Consider the following 20,775-nt stretch of genomic DNA (forward strand, 5'->3'; position numbering starts at 1 on the left):
CTTCAGAATTTCTTCAGACTTTCAAAGAGTAAGAATCATGTCTTCTTCTTCTTCTTCTTCTGAGTCAGGTAGCGGTAGGAAAGGGGGTAAGGGATCTTCTAGCCGGAAAGAGTCCGGGGAGAAGACCGTAGAATACTTTCACAGCATCTTGAGTAAGGATACTGTGATATCCCTACACGAAAAATATTTTTTTCCTGGGGGGAAGGTTGCGATTCCCGACGACCTTCATAGGGCTGACTCGCCGCCGGAGGGTTACGCCACCATTTATGAAGCCGGCTTGGAATGCGGGCTTCGTTTCCCTCTTCCCCCTGCCTTTGTAGAGCTGCTTGATTTTTTTCAACTCCCTTTAGGTCAGGTGACTCCGAACTCTTGGAGGCACTTATCGGCCTTTGCTGCCGAACTGCGTAGGCTAGATAAGGATCTGTCTCTGAGGGCAATCCTTAATTTCTTCCAGTTTAAGAGGAAGGGATCTTGGTTTTACTTGATCCCTTTACAGCCCTTTAGAGCCTTTTGTAAAACCAAATGGCCGAAATGGCAAAATCGTTTCTTTTTTTATAATAGGACAGCGGCTCCGGGCTTTCCCTGGAGAGGGCCGAAGTCCGTGATTCCTCATCCTCGGTTAGAACCGTTGGACGAGCTCGAGGGCGAGCTCAATAAGATTCCTATGATTAGGAAGCAGTACCTGGAGTCTGAGCTCGTCAAGGGCGACTTCGTGTTCGACTCCTCGTCTTCGGACGAAGAGACCGAGGGTGAGGAATTCTTTTTTGTGCCTTACTGCTTTTGTGGCGAAAACTAACCTTGCTTTCTTGCTTTTTGGCAGTGAACTTGCTAAATAAGATTAGCCGCAAATCCTCTGAGCTTAAGGAGCCGGAGAAACAGAAGGCTACCAGCTCGGCGCCTGATGCCGAGAAGAATCCGAAGAGGCAAAAGACCTCTTCTTCGGATCCAAAAAAGCCGGAGTCGACTTCGGCAAATAGGAAGGGGAAGACCCAGAAGCCCCCAAGAGCGCCGGAGAGAGACATCGTCTTGGCGCCCCCTTCGGAGCATGTCTGTGAGCCTTTTGCATGGCCAACGGACTTTGCCGAGGTAACTTCTCTTCTTGATTCTTTGGCTTTGCTTCTTTCCTATGTTTTTTTGGTGGCCCCTCTGTTGACTCTTTCCTTTTTCCATTTTCAGAGGAATAGCATGCTCAGCAAGCTCGTCGCAGTCGAACTCTCTAAAGCGTCCAGCGACTATGCTGAGATGCAGAGGAAGTTGGCGGCTGCTCGTCACCAGGCCGAACAGGCTAAGGCAGACTTTGAGAAGGCCAGAGCTGCTAGGATCTCGGCCCAGGATGAAGCCCAGTTTGCCAAAAACCAGCTCATCATCCAGCAAGAGCAGACGAAACGGAGGGATGCTGCCGCCGTGGTTGCCCAAGGGGAGGTTCTCCGTGCTTTCGCGGAGAAACTCTTTCTGAGCAATCAATTTTCGGCCTTTGTCGGTGATCTGCTGAAACTGATGACCGATAATGCCGAGCAGGGGCCCGAAGTCGTCCTGCCGCTGTACGGCCGAGAGATAGCAGCTCGTCTCCAGAGTCTGCCGCTCCTTGAGGAGCTTGCTTCGTCCTCGGTCCTGCTTTCTGCTGACCGAGTTCGTAGTTGCCGAGCTGACCGGGACGAGAATATGGAGGCTATCTTTGCCTCCTTAGGGCCAGTTTCACCCGCTCCAATTTTCCACGGAGAGGGTGAGACCGAGCAGCTTGATCAGCAGACCGGAGACGGGCAGGCCGAGCAAGAGGTGCTGCAGATCGGTGATGGGGGCACCGAGCAGGCTGGGGGGAGCAGGGAGGCCGAGGCTGAAGCTGAGGCAGACAAGGAGAAGGAAGCTGAACCTCACCGAGGAGCCGGAGACGAAGCTGGCGGAGTATGATTTCGTCTCCCTTCTCTTAGTTTAGTTTCTTCCTTGTTGTAAAATGGCCTTGAAGCCCTCCTTGTGTAAAAATTTTTTTCTTATGAATGAAAAAATTCTTCTTTCTACACTTGTGTCTTCGTATAGCTTTTCGTACTCTCTTTTACTCCTGTTGTGGTTTACTACCTGCTCAGTAAACTGAAATGCCGAACTGACATAGCTGCTTTGTATTCTTAACTCTTAAGGAGCTGGAGGTACTTCACTGGAAGCGGCTGTACTCTTCCGCTTTAGACGAAGCTGAGAAAAAAGCCATAGCTGACCAGATGAAGAATGACGAACTCTTGGCTTGTTTAGTGAAGCTGGAGGCCGACAATAAGGACTTAGAGTCCGAAAAGAAAGATCTGGAGGCCGAGCTGAATACTGCCGTCGCTGAGAGGACTGCGTATGAGGATTTCATCTGCGGACGCGGGGGAATGAGCATATCTGAAGTTCAGAATCAAGTTGATGAACTGTGGGAGGAGCTTCATGTACTCCGGAGGAACAATGCGCTGGAGAGCTCGGCTTGCCAACAAGTTGTGAAATCATTGCGGCGCTGGGCTTCTCGGTACGACATCGTTCTTTCCCGGCGTCCTTCAATCGAGAGATTCCTTAGGCATTTCCCGCCAACAGATGCTCACACTCCAGCTCAAACCTCTGATCCACTTGCTCAAAATCCTACTCCAAATCAGCAACGAACTCAGGAGCAACCGGAAACGTCAAGACGAGAACGGACTCAGGAGCAACCGGAAACGTCAAGACAAGGACGGACTGAAGTTCGTAGAGGAGCTGTGATTATGAGTGAGCAAGATCAACAAATGCTTCGTGAAGAGACTCTTCGCCGCCGAGGTGCCAGAACTTCCCGGACTCAAGGAAGAGGCGGTAGGTCGATCAGAGCATCTCGTCGACCTGCTTATTCTTCAGCTGCCCGGAACGCCCGAACTCGGCTTCACGAGGATTTTTTGAATAGGTGGCTCAACTTTAGCAACCGTGGACAGTAGAATAGTCCTTTGTAATAGCGTAACGCCTTCTCGTAGGGCAGCGGAGTTGTATGCCGAACAAGTTTTAATAAATGAAATCTTCATTTCGCTTCTATCACTGCGTATTTACAGCTCAGCGAAAAAATTTCATCGTGCTCGTCCTCGGTCTTATGAAGTAAACTTCTTTGACCGGACTCGTCCTCGGTCTTATGAAGTAAGCTTCTTTGACCGGACTCGTCTTTGGTCTTATGAAGTAAACTTCTTTGACCGGACTTGGTCCTCGGTCTTATGAAATAAACTTCTTTGACCGGACTCGTCTTTGGTCTTATGAAGTAAACTTCTTTGACCGGACTCGTCTTTGGTCTTATGAAGTAAATTTCTTTGACCGGACTAAGCTTGTGTCCTAATTTGGCGAGTTTTATCGCTCGGATCGGACTTTCCCTTGTCCTAATTTGGGGATCGGACTTTCCCTTGTCCTAATTCGGCGAGTTTTATCGCGTGGATCGGACTTTCCCTTTGTTGCAGTTCGTTTCAGACGAACTGCTTGTTTCTTAAGCTGAATTGTGGTCTTGTATCCTCCTTAGAAGCTTGGACTCACAATCGTTGGCTTATATATGTTCTAAAAAGGGGATCAGCCTTCGAAGAACAAGATACCTCAGTAACATTTGTAAGAGACGACACGCACATAGACAGACAAAACGCACATAGACAAATAAAAAGACGAAAAACAAGTAAAAAACAAAGAAAGCACATACCCCTAGGACCGAACCAGACACAAGACTGACTGACCGGACTGTCTCTTACAAATGGAACTTCTTGAGGTTGGAAATGTGCCATGTTCGGGGTACTTGTTCTCCTGACACGTAAGTCAATTTGTAAGACCCTTTGCCGAGGACTTCTGACACCCGATATGGACCTTCCCATGTGGGTTCGAGTTTGCCCAGCTTTTCTGCTCGGCTTACTTCGTTGTTTCTCAAGACGAGATCTCCCACTTGAAATTGCAGCTTTTTCACCCTTTGGTTATAATACCGGGCTACTTGCTCCTTGTACTTGGCTGCTTTTATGCAGGCCAATTCTCTTCTTTCTTCGGCCAGATCTAGTTCGGCTCTCAGTCCGTCCTCATTCAGTTCTGCTGAGAAATTAAGAGTTCGGGGACTGGGTATGCCGATCTCAACCGGAATCACGGCTTCAGTGCCGTACACCATCGAGTTCGGCTCCGGTGTGACTTCGGTCATTTTGCCTGCCTCTGACTCCGGCTGCTGTGATTGCTATGCTTGATGGTGCCGATCTGATTGCTCGGCACTTTTAAGCGCAATCTGCAAACACTCTTTTGCTCTTTTTTGATCACCTCGGATGACCGCTATCCCTCCTTTAGTGGGGAAGGAGTTCGGCGAGGAAGCCTCTGATCGCTATGATCGGGCTTCTTTTTGTCTTCTCTAGATGAGCTGTCTAAAGACCGTTTTCGACGGTCTGCCTCATCGGCACGAGAAAACTGGTCCGCAATGTCCCACATCTCTTGAGCTGTTTGCGGACTGCATTCCACGAGCTTTCTGTAGAGAGCTCCGGGCAGGATTCCATTTGGAATGCCGAAATGACAAGTAGATCATTGAGATCATCTACTTGTAGGCATTCCTTGTGGAATCTCGTCATAAAGTCGCTGATCTTTTCGTCGCGACCTTGACGTATAGAAAGCAGCTGAGCCGAAGTGATTCGGGCTTCCGCTTTCTGAAAGAACCTCCTGTGGAAAGCATCCATTAGATCTCGGTAAGATCTAATGCTGCCTTGGGGGAGGCTATCGAACCACCTTCTTGCGTTCCCGATAAGCAGCTCGGGAAACAGCTTGCACATATGTACCTCATTGAGACCCTGGTTCGCCATGTTATACTGATAGCGTCCCAGGAAGTCATGAGGATTCACTAACCCGTCATAAGTCATCGACGGAGTTCGGTAGTTCTGTGGCAAGGGAGTTCGGGTGATATCGTCCGAGAACGGAGTCTTCAACGCTCCGTACATGGCGAACCCGACATCTCTTCGGTATGGAGGAGATGGAGTTCTCCTGTGATTCCGGTACCGAGGAGGAACAGGAACATGTCGGGGTTGAGGATTCTTCTTCCTGGAAGACACGGCACTACTGCGGTAGTGACTTTCATGTCTGGATGAGGAGGGAGAATCCACCGTTTTCGTCTCCGGCTTTTGGCCCTTTTGCAGGAAAATTAAGAACTCTTCCTGCTTCTCGGCCAAAAACAACTTGACAGCCTCGTTCAAATCGGGCTGCTGGGAAGACTCGGTGCGATGAGTCTTTGAGCGGCTTGTTCCTTCTCCGTGAGAACTGGAAGTAGATTTCTCCCGAGGCTGTTTTCCAGACCTGCGGGCTGGACTAGCTTCCTCATGGTTATCACGGACGGAAGCACGGGTATTATGTGATCTGGTATGCATTTTTTTGGTGGAAGAGGATCAAAAACTCGCTTTTATCACAGATTTGGTTCTCTGTTTCCCACAGACGGCGCCAGTGATGGTTGGGCGAATTTTTGATGGTAGTAAATGCGGGTAATAAATATAGATCACGACACAAGGAATTACGTGGTTCGATTTACTGAGGTAAATCTACGTCCACGGGAAGAAAGGAGGGCAAGATTGTATTGCTTGATCTGGTTTACAGCTTACAAATACAGACTTGCTATATGATATTTGATGTCTACAGAGCTCTTTTTCTCCCCCTTAGTCTATCTGATCTAAGTTCTATTTATACATTGAACTAAGATCGTGGCTTGCATCACCACTAACTAGGTCGTGGCTTGCATCACCACTAACTAGGTCGTGGATGTCGTGGAGGTCATGAGATCCTGCATGGGTCCACTATCTCTTTGTTTGGTCCGCTATCCTGCATGAGATCCTGCATGAGTTGACACCACTAAATAGATCGTGTAGTGGAGGTCGTGGAGGTTCTGCATGAGTCCACTATCTCCCAGTTCGGTCGAATACTGAGACCGAACTGCTGAACTATTGCCGAGCAGCTTTTGCCGATCTGAGAGTAGAGCTTGATTGGTCGGCTTTTACCGAGCTGTAGGCTGCGACCGAACTCTTTGGTTGTGCCGAACCGAACTGAACTCTTTGGTCGTGCCGAACTGATACTCTTTCTTGGGTTTTGGGCTAATGGGCCGTCACTGCTATTGGGCTCGGCATTAGGGTTTAGTTGTTTAGTTCGTACCCCATCAGTAGTATACGAGAGTTCATTTTGTTAGTGGAACTTAATTCTACAATCTCATCCTTTAGGAATTGTTAAGTTCAAAAAAAAGTTACTAATTTTAATATTACTTATCTATCAAAACTAACACGTTACCTATATAGTTAGTTTCACACCAAGTTGGATATGAATTTAAATATAAGATAAATTGTCGGAAAATTTACAAAATTTTATCAAATTCTAATCAATCATGTAATTTCAAAAAATACTAATTTCTAGTATATGTATAATTTTGACATTTTTTAAATGATTCTTTTTATTTTTATTTGGAGAAATTGAGTATGATGTTGAAGCCGAAATCCATAATTTTTACATTTTTCTCAACAAACCCATTCATTTGTATTTGGAGAAATTATGTATGATCTAGACGTTGAAATTTATAAAAAAAAAATTTATCTATATATCACTAATAAATGTCATTAATTTTAGTGATAAATATAGAATAGAAGACTAGGCTAAACAACTATTTTGGCTTTTCAAATTATATGTAATACTATCTCTGAATCTGAATGAATATAACAATCGATAAAAATATGAAAATTAATTGTATTTAAAAGTTGCAGAATTATAGGAATTTGATCATGCTTTAGTATTTATGGCATTGTCGTAGAAATACACAGTATACGAATTTAAATACATGGGTGTAGATGGTATATTTCGTTGGAGAAATAAAAGCACCCGCAACGCATCTCGCGGGTGTCTCTTATCTCGTCCCTCCGAGACGAGACCCGCGCGGGACGCGTTGCAGCGTCCCGTCTCGTCACCATCCCGCTGAGACGCCCGTCCCATCGAGACGGATGGCGAGCCAGCTCGTCACGCGCGCGCGACGTGGCGCGCGCTGGCGCCACGCGTGACACTCACGCGCCGGCCCGCGAGTGGGCTTCGTCACGCTGACGCAATAAATTATTTTTTTAAATTCGAATTTAAAAAAAAATCAAACGGTAATATTACCGTTTTCGACCGTCTTTTCTTTTTATTTTTTATATATTTTTTTATTTTTTTACTCTATAAATACTTTTATTTCATCCTCATTACACATACAAACACACATCTATTCTTCCCAAATCATCTCCATTTTCTCTCCAATTTTCATCTAACCTCTCCAATTTTCATCACAAAATGTCCGGCGACGGAAACGAGGGCGGCTCCGGCAGGTTTGACATCAACGCGTTTGGCGACTGGGGGGCATGTACAATGTATTGGGTGGTTCGGGTTCCGGTTCGTCGACGCCGGGCACCCAAGGCTCGTCGACGCCGGTGGGGTACCAACCAGCCCATTTTGATGTGGATGCATACGCTCGTCCCTCCGCCCTGAGGTATTCGCATGGATTATCCCAAATTAGGGAGGATTATCCAGATGAACCTACTCCGGAAGGAGGACGAGGCGGTGGAAGCTACAGGGCATTCGACGCCGTGGAGGAATAGGCGGAGGCGGCCGAGGAGGATGAGGATGTAGGCCGATATCCGTACAGCCGCAAGGACACGATGGCTGTGTACAACGCCTGGATCAGAGTCTCGTACAATCCCATCGTCGGGAATCAACAAACCCGGAAGTGCTTCTGGGAAAAGGTCACCGAGGCCTACAACGAGAATAAGCTGAAGGGGTCCCACCGCCGCACATTGAAGATGCTCCGCGCTCACTTTGACTGAGTCGACAGAGAGGTCAAAAAATCCTGCTGCATCTACAAGACTGAAGCGGCTCATTACCAAAGCGAGTCTATTTCGACGACACCGGCAAAGAATTCAAACATTTCGATGTTCGGGAGGTCGTCAAAGACGAGGCAAGGTGGGCCGGCGGTGCCAGTCCAGCACAGGCTCGACCTCGAAGCGCACGAAGCACACGACGGGTGGCCAATACTCATCTAGTGGGGGCGGTTCAGGCAGCGCCGCACAAGAGGTTACCTCGCAGGAGGTCGAGGGCACGGCGGACGATGCAGGGGGTGGTCCTCCAGTGGGCGCCGTCGGCCGCAAGGGACCAAGGAGGCGAAGGCGGCTAGAGGGAGGAGGGGCCGAGGCGAATCAAGCCAGACGGGCTCCCAAGGGCCGCCCTCCTCCTTAATGTCCATGTACTTCACCGCCACGATGGCGGACACTTCCCGCATGACGCTTGGCCAATTTCAAGCCCATCATGCCGGCATTGTGTATCTGGCGGGACAACTTGGTATTACGCCTCCACCGCCTCCGGGGAATGATTCGCCGGCGGAGTAGTTTTTATAATTTCTATAAAATTGTATTTTAAATTATGTCTTTTTTTATTTATTATGCAACGAATTTAATTATGTATTTTTTTATGATTTTAAGTTGTAATTTTTATTTTATTTAATGAAGTGTGTTTTTATTAATTGAATTTATTGGAAATAAAAATTAAAAATGAAATTGAATGAATAGTTAAATGATGAGATGGTTAAGAGATCGAGGGTTGCAGGTTCTGTCTCTTAGTTAAGAGATGGAGTGAAAAGTACAGTGGAGCCCATGAATAGTTAAGAGATGAGACGGTTAAGAGACGGATAAGAGACAACATTGCAGATGGCCTAAAGGCGGTGTTAAATTTTGGAGGTAAGCGTGGGGTGTGGTGGGACCCACGGAACGGTTGCCTGTGAAGAAGTGGGTCGGCAGTTGTGGAAGAGGCTCACGGGATGGAATCATGGAAGCACACACACTCAATTAGACCTGCCCAAGGTTTACCGAACCGGCGGTTAAAACTGAAACCGAAACCGCCGGTTATGGTTCCGAACCGAAACCGTCAGAATTTACCCGAATCGAAACCGTCGATTTTTGAACCGTGGTTCGGTTCAGGTTCAACAATTTTCGAACCGAAACCGTGCCGAAACTGCCAGTTCCGGGCGGTTCCAAACCGGAACCGCGAAAAACCGTCGGAAAACCAAGCCGGAACTGCAAAAAATCGACAGTTTGGAACCTTGAAAAACCGCCGGAAAACTGCCGATTCGGAACCGAAACCGGAACCGACGGTTTTGGAACCGGAACCGTAACCGCTAAACACTCTCGCGGTTCGGTTCCGGTTTGACAATTTCCGTAACCGCCGGTTCCGGAATAGTGGCCACCTCTACACTCAATCACTCACTCACTCACTAGTTTTTTCTGGGACCCACTAACTACTTTCCAACTGAAACAAAACAAACAAATTCCTGAACCACCCTCATACTGCTCATAATTAATTTTTTATTTAAAAAAAAAAAACTAAAACTCATCCTTTCATTTGCTAAAGAACCACATTAAAATGAATATCCCTATTTAATATAAACTAAAGGTTGTATTTATAAACCATCCCTTTTATAATAACATTCGTATTAAAAGTTTTTAAGCAATCACAAATGAAAGTGCATTTTTTGAAATGAATTACTGATATTGATAGAGACAAAGGTTGTGTGATATACTCATGATTGATTAATTATCTCTATAAGCTTGAATTTCCTTAATACATTTAACGAATTTACGATTTAGTTTTTGTTTTAAAACCACGTGAAGAAAGTATGTACGTCACATTCCTCATGAATCAAAAACTAACCTATCTAAAATTCCAAACTGTATTTACTTTACCAAACAGTTAAAGCTTGTATAAATATTCGATACACCAACAAAAGAATTCCTCATTCATTCAGCAGATCATCTTCAAATTTATCAGGTAGCCTAAATTTGATACACTACATCGATACTTGATTTTGGCGGAGTGGGAGATGGCGCCACGCTCAACACCGGTGCCTTTCAGCAAGCGGTCGATCATCTCAGCCAATATGCACCCGAGGGCGGAGCTCAGCTCGTAGTTCCGGCCGGGAAATGGCTTACGGGGAGCTTCAACCTCACCAGCCATTTCACTCTCTATCTCCACAAAGATGCTGCTGTCCTTCTTGCTTCTCAGGTTTGTTAACATGCTAATATTATTCCAAAGCGAAACATTTCTTTTTCATCCTAAGATTTTAAAGAAGGGACAACTCTGTTATCATTTTTAGAAATGTGTCAATACTGATTGAGACGGATGGAGTATTAAATTGGAACGAGGATTTTGTTACAGGATATAAAGTCGTGGCCGGTGGTGGATACGGCTGGTGGGAGGTATATCAGCCTTATATTTGGGACTAATCTCACTGGTAACACATCCAAATCCATCTATCTCTTCATACATTTTCTTTGATCTTGCAAAGGGGGGTTGGGTTGTCTAATTTTGATGTTGAATTAGGTGAAAATGGAACAATTGATGGGCAGGGTGATCGGTGGTGGCAGCAGTTTCACAAGAAAGTTGAAATACACTAGGCCTTATCTCATTAAAATCATGCATTCAGACACAATTCAGATATCCAAACTCACTTTTCTCAATTCTCCCTCATGGAATGTCCATCCAGTCTATAGCAGGTTTCTTCTCTCTCTCTCTCTCTCACACACACACACACTTCCACAAACACACACTCTTCCCATACCTAATCAGTTTTACATCTTGGTAGGAATGTCATCATCCAAGGGATCACAATTCTTGCCCCTGTCACTTCTCCTAATACAGATGGGATCAATCCAGGTATATTGACTTCAAAAGGTTTCAATCTCTCTACGAGGGTTTGTCGATGCACAATGAACTTGCATTAGTATGATATTGTACACTTTGGGTTAAGCCCTTATAATTTTTTTCCTAGGACACTTCCCAAAAGCCCTCGGCCTAATACTAATAGAGTATGGGTAACACTTGTATATTGCTTACACATTTTCTAATTATTCGGAAGTAAAAAGATTTGATTCCCCAACACTCGCTACATCATGTCTTAACAAGTTTCCTACTACCCAGATTCTTGCACCAACACAAGAATTGAGGACACCTACATCGTCTCTGGCGACGACTGCATAGCAGTGAAGAGCGGGTGGTGGTGGGACGAGTACGGGATCAGCTATGGCATGCCCACCAAGAAGCTCGTCATCTGCCGCCTCACCTGCATCTCCCCTACAGCGCCGCCATCGCCCTCGGGAGCGAGATGTCTGGGGGCATCCAGGATGTCAGGGCACAAGACATCACAGCCATCAACACAGAATCCGGGGTCAGAATCAAGACAGGAGTAGGCAGGGGAGGCTATGTCAAAGATATATGTGTAAAAGGCATGAGTCTACACACAATGAAATGGGTTTTTTGGATGACCGGAAACTACGGCTCCCACGCCGACAACCACTACGACCCCAACGCCCTACCGGAGATCAAAGGGATAAACTACCACGACGTCGTTGCTGAAAATGCCACAATGGCAGCCCGCCTCGAAGGGATCGCAGGGGATCCCTTCACCGGCATCTGCATGTCCAACGTGACCATCGGGTTGGCGGCCAAGGCCAAGAAGTACCCGTGGACGTGCACGGACGTCGCGGGGGTTACTGGAGGTGTGGTGCCGCCGCCATGCCAGCTCCTGCCAGCAGCAGGAGAAGGAGAAGGAGAAGGAGAAGGGATGTGTGATTTCCATGCAGACAATCTACCTATAGATAATGTAGAACTACAGACATGTTCATATTAGTGTCCTGCTTCCTTGTCTGCTTTAGACAAGAATTATTGTGTAATGAAACATGCAGTTAAACTCAAAGCATTATCAAATGAGGGTTATTGAATCACTAAAAAATTTACCATGTTGCAAATATTAAGGTTGAACTTGAGCTTTTTTTGTAAAACAATATACTGAACTGCAAAGATAATAGACAAATAAGTATCGACTACAATTATTCCTCAGTGAGTTGGGTCGGGGTTGAATTTAACGGACTCCCTCCAGATGAGCTCTTTGATATTTTCTTCGGTGTAGGATGGCAGCTCAAAGTCAAAAACAAAAGGGCGGGGGCAGACAGGCTCCTCGTTGATGTCGTGTAGAGGCGCCAAGTACGGATGGCAGAGAGCCTCATCAGCTGTATATGATTATCGAGCTTTCATAGTTACAGAAAGACTCTTGTGGGAATATATAAATGAAGGATTTGAGCATAGAGCTGTACCAGTAATACGCTTGCTTGGGTCGAAAACGAGCATTTTCTCTAGTAAATCCAGAGCGCTAGCTGTGTTGTTGGGGAATCTGGTGGAGAATTGCTGCTTCACGTACTGCGGGAGCTGCCTTACGTATCTTCGGGCGTTGTCGCTCCTGAGGAAACCGAGGCTGGCATCGTCCGGAGAGCCTATGAGCTTTCACAAGAACAGCAGACAGTAGAAAGCATCAGTATCCAAGACACCAGAGGAAAATGAACATAGAAAAATCAAATTTTTGTTTTTTTGGGACATTATTATCTATTTGCAGAGGAAGTAGGTACCTCTGTGATGAGTCTCAACTGATGGACATAGTCTTTCCCAGGAAACAGGGGTTTTCTCGTCATCGTTTCGCCAAATATGCAGCCGACAGACCAGATATCGATTGCAGCTGTGTATTCTGAGCAGTTTAGGAGCAGCTCTGGTGCTCGGTACCATCGAGTGACAACATACTCGGTCATGAAATCAGTCTCAGATGTCGTCCTTGCAAGCCCAAAATCTCCGATTTTCAGATCACAGTTAGCATTGAGGAGCAAATTACTCGGTTTAAGGTCACGGTGCAAGACATTTGCGGAGTGAACATATTTAAGTCCTCGCAGTATTTGGTAGAGAAAATACTGCAAAAGTTACATGGATATCAGCTATCACATCCCACAACATTGAAGCTAACATAACCACACCTAAAATCCTTTACAGAATAATGAAAGTAAGAAATCGAGGCCAAACCCGACAGTGGTCGTCAGTCAATGTTTGGTTGGACTGGATAATATGGTGAAGATCAGTGTCCATGAGTTCATACACGATATAGACATCGTTGAAGTTCTCCTTCTGAGGTGGCCGTATGATATCTTTGATTGCAATTACCTGCTTATATGTAAAAAATGAAATACATTGTCATGTTCCAAACATAAGTATATATATGTATGCTCTCACATTGTCATGATTCATGTGGCGCAGAAGTTTTATTTCTCGCAACGTCCTCTTTGCATCGATCCTGTTATCAAATGCATTGCCAATCTTCTTAATGGCTACCTCTTCACGTGTCTCGGAGTTTACAGCAGCGCTGAAGCAAAAAAGATAAGTTGCTCCAACAGAGAATTAAAGTAGAACAGAAAGACATAACCTTCTCAGAGGCCTTAGTATAGAACTCAGAAACTTGGACAAAATATATGAGTAAATGTTATACTACAAGGACCTCCATAGGCACATGTAACACTACACAACATAGAATTGCAATGAACAAACCAGATATATTAACCACGTTGTTTTGGACAATAGCCGTGACAAATTCTGTTTCGAAAAATAGAACTAGTATTCAAATCTACCTTGCTTGTATGTATGCCTAACCTCCTTAAGTAATAGTAGTAGTTTTTCCACTTGAGAGGTTATTTAGGTTGACCTTTTCTCCATAGTTATCTAGAAATATGCATTTGATTATTACTGTAATTGATACCATTTTCAAGCATGTAAGAGTTAGAGTAGGCCTCATCAAAGCAAGACATCCATAAAACAGAGCAAGACAACATCGACGCATGAAGTTCATAACCAAGACAAGCCAGAGATGATCATCATTCCAAACCAAGTTCAAATTCACCATTTTCTATAAGCCTAAAAGCATTGAACTCATCCAAAGAGGCCCAACAAATTCAAGACTCTGAATTTTGCCAAACATATTAGAAAAGGAGAGTTATTACCAGACAATGCCATAAGCACCACGGCCGACAGGCCTAAAAGGAACATACTTCCTCGAAAGCTCAAACAGATTTCCGTAGACGTTGTACTGCATGTATCTCCCACCATGAGTGGCCACCCCTTTGATGTTATGCCCGCCGTGATCTGCTGAACCACAGCTCGACTCCACAGACATAGCCAAATATCAAACAATAAATTATGCTAAAACAAATTCAACAATCCCAAGTTCAAAGAAGATATGCTTCTTTTTGGGTTTTCCTGATCAAAATGTGAGCCCTGCCGCATTTAATTATGCCGTCTGCTTTTTTGTTACAAGGGTGGTGAATCTTAACTTTTATATAACTTGGCATGCTTTTTTGTCAAATTTCTAGAGAGAGAGGGCAGAGGAGCTTGTGAACTTTTGAACTGGAATGACTCCAGATTACCCGTGAACAAAATTGGCTTTTCTGAGGTGGATGGCTTTGCATCCATCTTTTGCCATACACCTGGTTGCAGGTTGACTCTACAAACATTGTGATTCTGACTTGCCTTTCTTTCCCCTTTTTCTTCTTAAATCTAATACTACTATTGTTAATTTCTCCCTACGTATGGTAACAGATAACACCACACGTCATCACTATTAATTTATTTTCAGGCAGCAAATATCACGAATCCAAAATTTATTTCAAGAAATATCTGATAGATTCACTTAAAATGCGAATTATCATTGACATTACAGTAAACGAGCCTTGAATCTTATCATGTTAAGATCATATTCGAATACTCTTCTTACAAACCACGAACAGTTTTTTTGACTGAAATCAAACTTGTGCAAAATTTTCAGTTTTTCATCGAAATTTCCATCACCTGGAATAAGTATTTAATTGACCACAAATATTGATCAGAGCAGAAGCAATTTAGTCAAGTCAGCCATGTCTACCTTCCAAATCCCAGATTTAATTCTATCCTTGCACCATATACATAAAACCTGTATAGAAGACCAAGAAAAACCACTTTGATCAATCAATTCAACAAACATTTTGACATCCAACAATCAAAATAATTACTCTTTGAAAAAAGAACTCGAAATAATTACTGCAAAAAAAAAAGACCATAAAAAAAAATTCATACAAAACATGCTAGCAAGAACTGTTGTAGATATAATGCCATATTTATATTTCATTAATACTAGTACTCCTATTACATAAAGGTTCAACCATTTATCGATTATATGCCAGACACACACAGAGCACAACTCACATACATTTAGTAGATATTCAAACAGAAAACACAATGCTCCTAAACTACACACTTGTGTACAAAGGAGTGCGTTTACATTTAACCATCACCTAACCATGCCTCCTACTTTGATGTTAACTTGATGCACTCTGTTAGATGCATTACCACCGATCCTAAGGTTACCAAGTAAAGCGTCACGTCCCATTAGAACTATCTGGAAGAACGTGTCTACGTCCTTTGCGAGTAGATCAAGTCCTTGTGAGAGTTTTTCTGCCGATTCTCCTAATTCTGATATCGAGTTTTCCAACACTTGAGCTTCAACCAAGTTCCCCCCTTCTTGCAAAATTGGGTATAACTTCTTCACATCTGCGTCAACAACTTCTAGCTCCTTCAGTATCGTGGTCCTCCCATTCGAATGCAGGCTTCTAATTTCAGTATTTACAAAGGCCTGGAGCTCAGAAAACGCCGATGCCCATGAAAAAGTTTCGGGAACCCGTAGATCCAACAACTTCTTTGTGGAACCAGAGAATGCAGCGGCAAATATCCTACATACCAAGAGACTAACAACCTTGACTCCATACATTGCTTGCATCAAGATCTTTCCCTTGGCAGAGTTCTTGATTTTTGGTAAATCCAGTTTTTCAGCCAGGACATCCATGGCAGAGAAGCAGTTATCAAATCTTGGATTCTTCTTAGCAACATGTTGCTTCCATCCGTCTGCGGAAGAACGGGCCCGTTCAAGCTGTTTTGCGGGGGCATCACCAAAGTTGCGCAAAATACATTTAAGAAAGAGGTGGCCCTGTTTCAGCTGAGATATCTCGGAGCTGAAAGCAATGCAGATATCAAGCAACTGTACACTATCATCTAGATATGCATCTATCCATTTGTCATCCCAATCAGAAACAGGGAGTTCAAGAGCTGTAATTAATGCTTTCACGTCGGTATGAATTTCACACAGTGTTTCCATTGCAAACCTCATCCACGATAAGCGCAGGACATCATCCCTACCTACTGGCCTAAGATTTTTAATCCTACCCTGCAATGTCTCTTCAAAGGTATTCAACAAAGCAATAAGTTTAGGCGACAGGTATGAACCCTTTGGTGACATCCTACGGAAAGGGTTTCCAAAGGGGAGGAAAGGCCTGTGTGGTTCTTGTGGGCGGCTCATTCTATTACACTAACTGCAAGAACATTAAAAAGAACCAATAGCAATAAGTAAACACTCAGCCGAAAGACAATGGAAGAAAAACATAGTAATAGGAAAGCAACCATGCACGTGTAGTTACGCAACACTTGTAGCAGCGAAAACAGATCAAAGCCGCACATCAAAATAAGCACATAGTCTATGCATGAATGTAAGTTTTAGTAACTTCGCTCATATTTGAAAATAAGATAACAGCAAATCTTATAGGAATCCTGCAAACATCATGGCTATCCAAAAAACAAACAAATTTCTTCTGAATAAGCAATTCAATCTGCACCAAGTTGATCATATCCTACCAATTACCATGTCGAAATAACATACATGGAACCATTATTATTTCATATAGTAGAAATAAAATTCAGCAAAACCAGAAATACCTACTTGTCGAATATAATAATAGCTCAAACATAAATTTAGTTCCTTGTGCGTGCTCAATTGTTTGAACTTCTCCTTTTAATTTACAAAAAGCGGTCCTAATTCGCCAAGGTACATGGATTATCCTTAAAATAATCAAAACTCGTAAGTTGTAAATTATCAGCACGACAGGACACCTTTCATGTGATATGAATGATCTATTACTAATTCCATTCACTCAAACTCAACCCAACAAAATTCACCAGATTTTGGGCATAAAATGCAAATTAGACATGTCCACAACCCAAAGATGAAGAAAACATAAACATTTACCCAGATCTAAAATTTTAACCGAAAATACTGTTTTAGCACTCATTAAATTATACAAATCAAGCCAACAACACAACCAAGAACAAGAAAGCCATGAAAACTCTCAGATCTTCACCGATTTAAACAGTCAACGCAGATAATTTCCCTCAACCGTCACATTCAAACTCGAAAAAACATGAAGTCAGGACTCTTAATGAAAAACTACAAATCAGGAAACACAAAAACAATCACAACAACAGTAACACAAAACATCAGCCAAACAAGTCATAATCAAGATAACTCAACATACTTTCCAGAAATCCAGCCAAACTCTATCAGATACTCACCCATACTCCGGTCAACGGCTCATATCATCACTGATTATCGCAAACCATAGCCATACCATAAATACACATAAAAATCATTGAGGAGCGAGCAGAAACAGGCATACGCAAACACATGAATTCGATCTCGAGGTAAAAAAGCATTTCTGTACCTGAACAGAACCCAAAGACGCGTAGAGAATTGGTAAAGCTTCGCAGGAAGTCTTCGCAAAATGTAGGATGTAGAAACTGAATTGCAAAATTGCAGAATGCAGATAATCGTAGTATAATTGTGAGTGGGAGCTGTTGGAACACGTGGCCAACTCTGATTGGATACCGTATTGCCGGTGTATTTTATGTAGGGTGGGGGTGAATGTAGAAGATTAAAGTACGCGAAATCTTGCCGTTGATTAAGGCGTGTTTGATTATTCGATACTTCTACGGATTGTCAAAATTGCACTCATACGCCAGTCTCTCTTGACCCAAAATATTCCAAAAAGAGAGAGATAATATACGAGTACCATTAATCGCTTTTAAACTCCCCATTTCTCTTTCTTTATCGATCAAACTCTATTCCAGCATTTAACATGACTTTAATTTTTTTATAACCCCTGAATACTTTTTTGATTATTAATGAATTTACGTAGGATTTTAACTTCAAGTTACACTCATTGCAACATAACACTCTGAGTTTCATCGTATATAACGTCACTCTTACTTAAGACTTACTAAAGCATCAACAATAGAGGCACAACCGTGGCTGCTGAATTGTGTGATAATATAACTTCGAGTTGATCTCCTTTGCTCGTGCATTGGGATATATGGGATCCAATCATCCATAACTGCACACTACTTGGACCGGGTACATACCACACCAAATACTTAGGACGCGTTCAGTTTTCATGAAATGCCCATAAATGGGTTCAATTAAGGGTAATATCTGTTGTTCACTTGCTTAGATAAATTTCTACCAAGCCCTCGAATTTTGTCAAGGCCCGCACTGTTGAGATCACAAATAGCCAAAAACAAATCTTTGGTTGGAGGCGGTTTTCAAATCTGGGACAATTAGAGTGTCCACAATGGTGGCCCTTGAAGGCCACCATTCATGGCTCTCATGTGGCCCTCCGCAATGGTAAAGTAACAAAATTAACAAGGGCCACCAAGTGTGGCCATCTATAAAAAAAATTAATTTGTTTTCTTTTTTTAATGTTATTTTTAATTTAACTATATTAAATTTTATTAGACTTTAAATTTATGATATTTATAAATTTAATTAAAATAAAATAATTTGGATTGTAAATAAAAAAATTCACAACCTAAAACCAAAATGTAACAAGAACTTCGTTGTATTATATTAAAATAGGAAAATTATACAACGAATGTTTTCTAATTTAAAAACAACAACCCGAAAACTCATATCACTCTGCGGCGCCCCTTCTACGGTTCCAGACCTCTTCAACCATATCAGCCTGCAGTGATGTATGCGATATTTGGCTCCGCATATTGGTGTACCGCTGGATCAAGTATTCATTACTACGTGGTACACCCATATGCAGGGGCTCCATGGCAATACCCAAGCTCGAACTAGCACCATCTTCCGGTGTCCATCGCTCTGCAGTAACTCCTTCGTCATCTATTATCATATTGTGCAATATGATACATGCAGTCATGATGTCTGCGACAGTTCCTCCACTCCCAGTGCATGCAATCGATGCTCCCCAACATCCCTGGAAAATGATGTGCAGTCCCGTGCATATCAATCAATCTCTGGCAATCATCGCCCGATGGCTTCCGTAGATACTCCCCTTTGAAGATATCCTTAATGCCCCTGCAAAACTGCCTCAACGTCTGTAGGGCAGTCGTTTCGCCCATCTGTAGGTATTCGTCGAACATGTCAGAGGGCCCGGCATAGGCAAGCTGCCTAATTGTCATCGTACACTTCTGGTATGTCGACAAGTCGGGTCGACCGGTGGCATCATATCGCAAGTTGAAGCACTTGAACCGCTGCGCCAAACACGTCGCTATATGGACGAAGAGATTTTGCGACATTCTGAATCGCCTACGGAAAACCTCTGGCGGATAACGGGCGTTCTCGTTGAAGTAGTCTTCCATCAACCGGCGGTCAGCCCCGGCATGATCACGGTCGAAATACCGCCGATGATAGAATGGCGGAGGGACTGCCACCGCCTCCGCCGCATCTTCCGCCTCGTCGGCTTCACGTTGCACCGCTGCAACTAGGTTTTGGAACTCCAGATCTACCGCTTGTTGGAATTGTTCATCGTCGGAATCCATAGTTGCAAGGTTGAATCAAAATTGGAAGGAAATATTGGAAAGATTGGAGGAAAATGGAAGTAAAATGAAGTTGGAAAAATGGAATGGAAGTGTAGTATTTTATAAATAATTTTCGAATTTTTTTAAAAAAAAATTTAAATTTCGCGGCCCAGCCGCGAATGGCGGCCCGCTGCAGTGGAGGGCCGCGGCTCACACGGCTCAGCCGCGTGAAGGCCGCGGCCGCGGCTCGCCCTTGGCTCTCGGCCCTGCGCCCCACCTCTCGGCTCTCTGCAATGGGGGGCCGCGCACCGAGCCGCGGGCCGCGGCTCCCCCATTGTGGACACTCTTAATTACACCAAGAAATGGTGGCTTAGTTACAGTTGTACCCCTCACCTTCCATCCCCCTCTTTTACCACATTCACAAATCAATTGAACTCTAGGTAAAACCCATGCATGCCCCATCTTCGACGGCGCTGTGGAGAAGCGAGGAGAGAGATAGAGAAGAATGTTGGGTGCTGGGGCGAGCCGGTGGCAGCCGCTAGACGCCGACTGCCGGCGAGGCGCCACAACAGACGAAGAAGAGTGAGATCGAAATGGGAAGAGTGAGGGAGTGGGAGACCGACGAAGGCGACAGTGCAGCAGCAAGACTAGTGACCGTCAGGGCGGAGCCAGGATTTCACGGATATTTTTTATATATTTGAAGAGAGGCAATTGGTATAGTTTTATGTATATATTCAAAAATTTGCCCTTAATATGATGGTTCCATATTCAAAATCTCATAGTCATTTACATACATTCCAAAACTTCAAGGATGTTGACTTTCAGTGATAAGGAACAAATAGAAATAAATCTGGATCAGATTTAACTGTATGGGGCCCACATAATTGAAACTAAAAACAGGGGTTCAGTGTTCTAGATTTAAACCTAGTTTTGGCTGCTAACAATTTATTTATTTATTCCGTTTGATGTCTTATGACGAAAATGACTCACTAAAACTTTAAAATTCCCAAATAACAAGCAAGACAAAGGCAAGGCATGGCGATCAGCCTCGGCAGACGGGAACGGAGGTGGCGACAGTGCTGAATTTGGAGGTGGCGAGAACAGCCAGCGTTCCGAGAGGGAGAACTGGACGGAGAGAGAACAGTGGGGAGTCGGTTGTTGTCCATCGAACGGACTGCCGAGCGGCGATGGCTCAGATCGTGATGGAGACGGTGAGGAGAAAGGCTGAGGGCAGCGCTGATGGGGTACGAATCCGACGGTAGTGTGGAA

General features: G+C 44.0%; 2 protein-coding genes and 1 pseudogene across 3 annotated transcripts; 1 reads left to right on the forward strand and 2 right to left on the reverse strand.

The window, feature by feature from the left end:
• The first annotated feature begins 9,816 nt into the window (after nt 1-9,816).
• Nucleotides 9,817-11,663, forward strand: LOC121779131 (annotated as a pseudogene).
• Nucleotides 11,664-11,716: 53 nt separating this feature from the next.
• LOC121792433 (mitogen-activated protein kinase 4) lies at nt 11,717-17,481 on the reverse strand. Of its 2 annotated transcripts, XM_042190378.1 has the most exons (8): nt 17,409-17,474; nt 14,747-14,794; nt 13,830-13,971; nt 13,069-13,198; nt 12,862-12,999; nt 12,420-12,752; nt 12,111-12,294; nt 11,717-12,026 (listed from the first exon to the last, which is right to left on the reverse strand). In XM_042190378.1, exons 3-8 carry the CDS (start codon nt 13,919-13,921, stop codon nt 11,854-11,856), a joined length of 1,050 nt encoding a protein of 349 aa, XP_042046312.1. In that variant the 5' UTR covers nt 13,922-13,971; nt 14,747-14,794; nt 17,409-17,474; the 3' UTR covers nt 11,717-11,853. The 2 variants fall into 2 exon arrangements, with proteins under 2 accessions (XP_042046312.1, XP_042046311.1); XM_042190377.1 differs by having other exon boundaries at nt 13,830-14,794; nt 17,409-17,481.
• Nucleotides 14,959-17,281, reverse strand: LOC121792434 (protein BPS1, chloroplastic-like). Its single transcript, XM_042190379.1, has 2 exons — nt 17,260-17,281; nt 14,959-16,226 (listed from the first exon to the last, which is right to left on the reverse strand). The coding sequence occupies exon 2, from the start codon at nt 16,211-16,213 to the stop codon at nt 15,152-15,154; it is 1,062 nt and encodes a 353-aa protein (XP_042046313.1). The 5' UTR covers nt 16,214-16,226; nt 17,260-17,281; the 3' UTR covers nt 14,959-15,151.
• Nucleotides 17,482-20,775: the final 3,294 nt, after the last annotated feature.

This window comes from Salvia splendens, chromosome 2, assembly GCF_004379255.2.
Source record: "Salvia splendens isolate huo1 chromosome 2, SspV2, whole genome shotgun sequence".
Taxonomy (NCBI): domain Eukaryota; kingdom Viridiplantae; phylum Streptophyta; class Magnoliopsida; order Lamiales; family Lamiaceae; genus Salvia; species Salvia splendens.

Excerpts from the sequence above, each read along its gene's own strand:
- LOC121792433 (XM_042190377.1), bottom strand. The coding sequence starts at position 14,002 with ATGTCTGTGGAGTCGAGCTGTGGTTCAGCAGATCACGGCGGGCATAAC. Across the intron at positions 13,199-13,829 it reads GGTGCTTATGGCATTGTCTG|CGCTGCTGTAAACTCCGAGA; the intron begins GTAATAACTCTC and ends TTTTTGCTTCAG. Across the intron at positions 12,753-12,861 it reads TGACTGACGACCACTGTCGG|TATTTTCTCTACCAAATACT; the intron begins GTTTGGCCTCGA and ends TAACTTTTGCAG.
- LOC121792434 (XM_042190379.1), bottom strand. The coding sequence starts at position 16,213 with ATGAGCCGCCCACAAGAACCACACAGGCCTTTCCTCCCCTTTGGAAAC.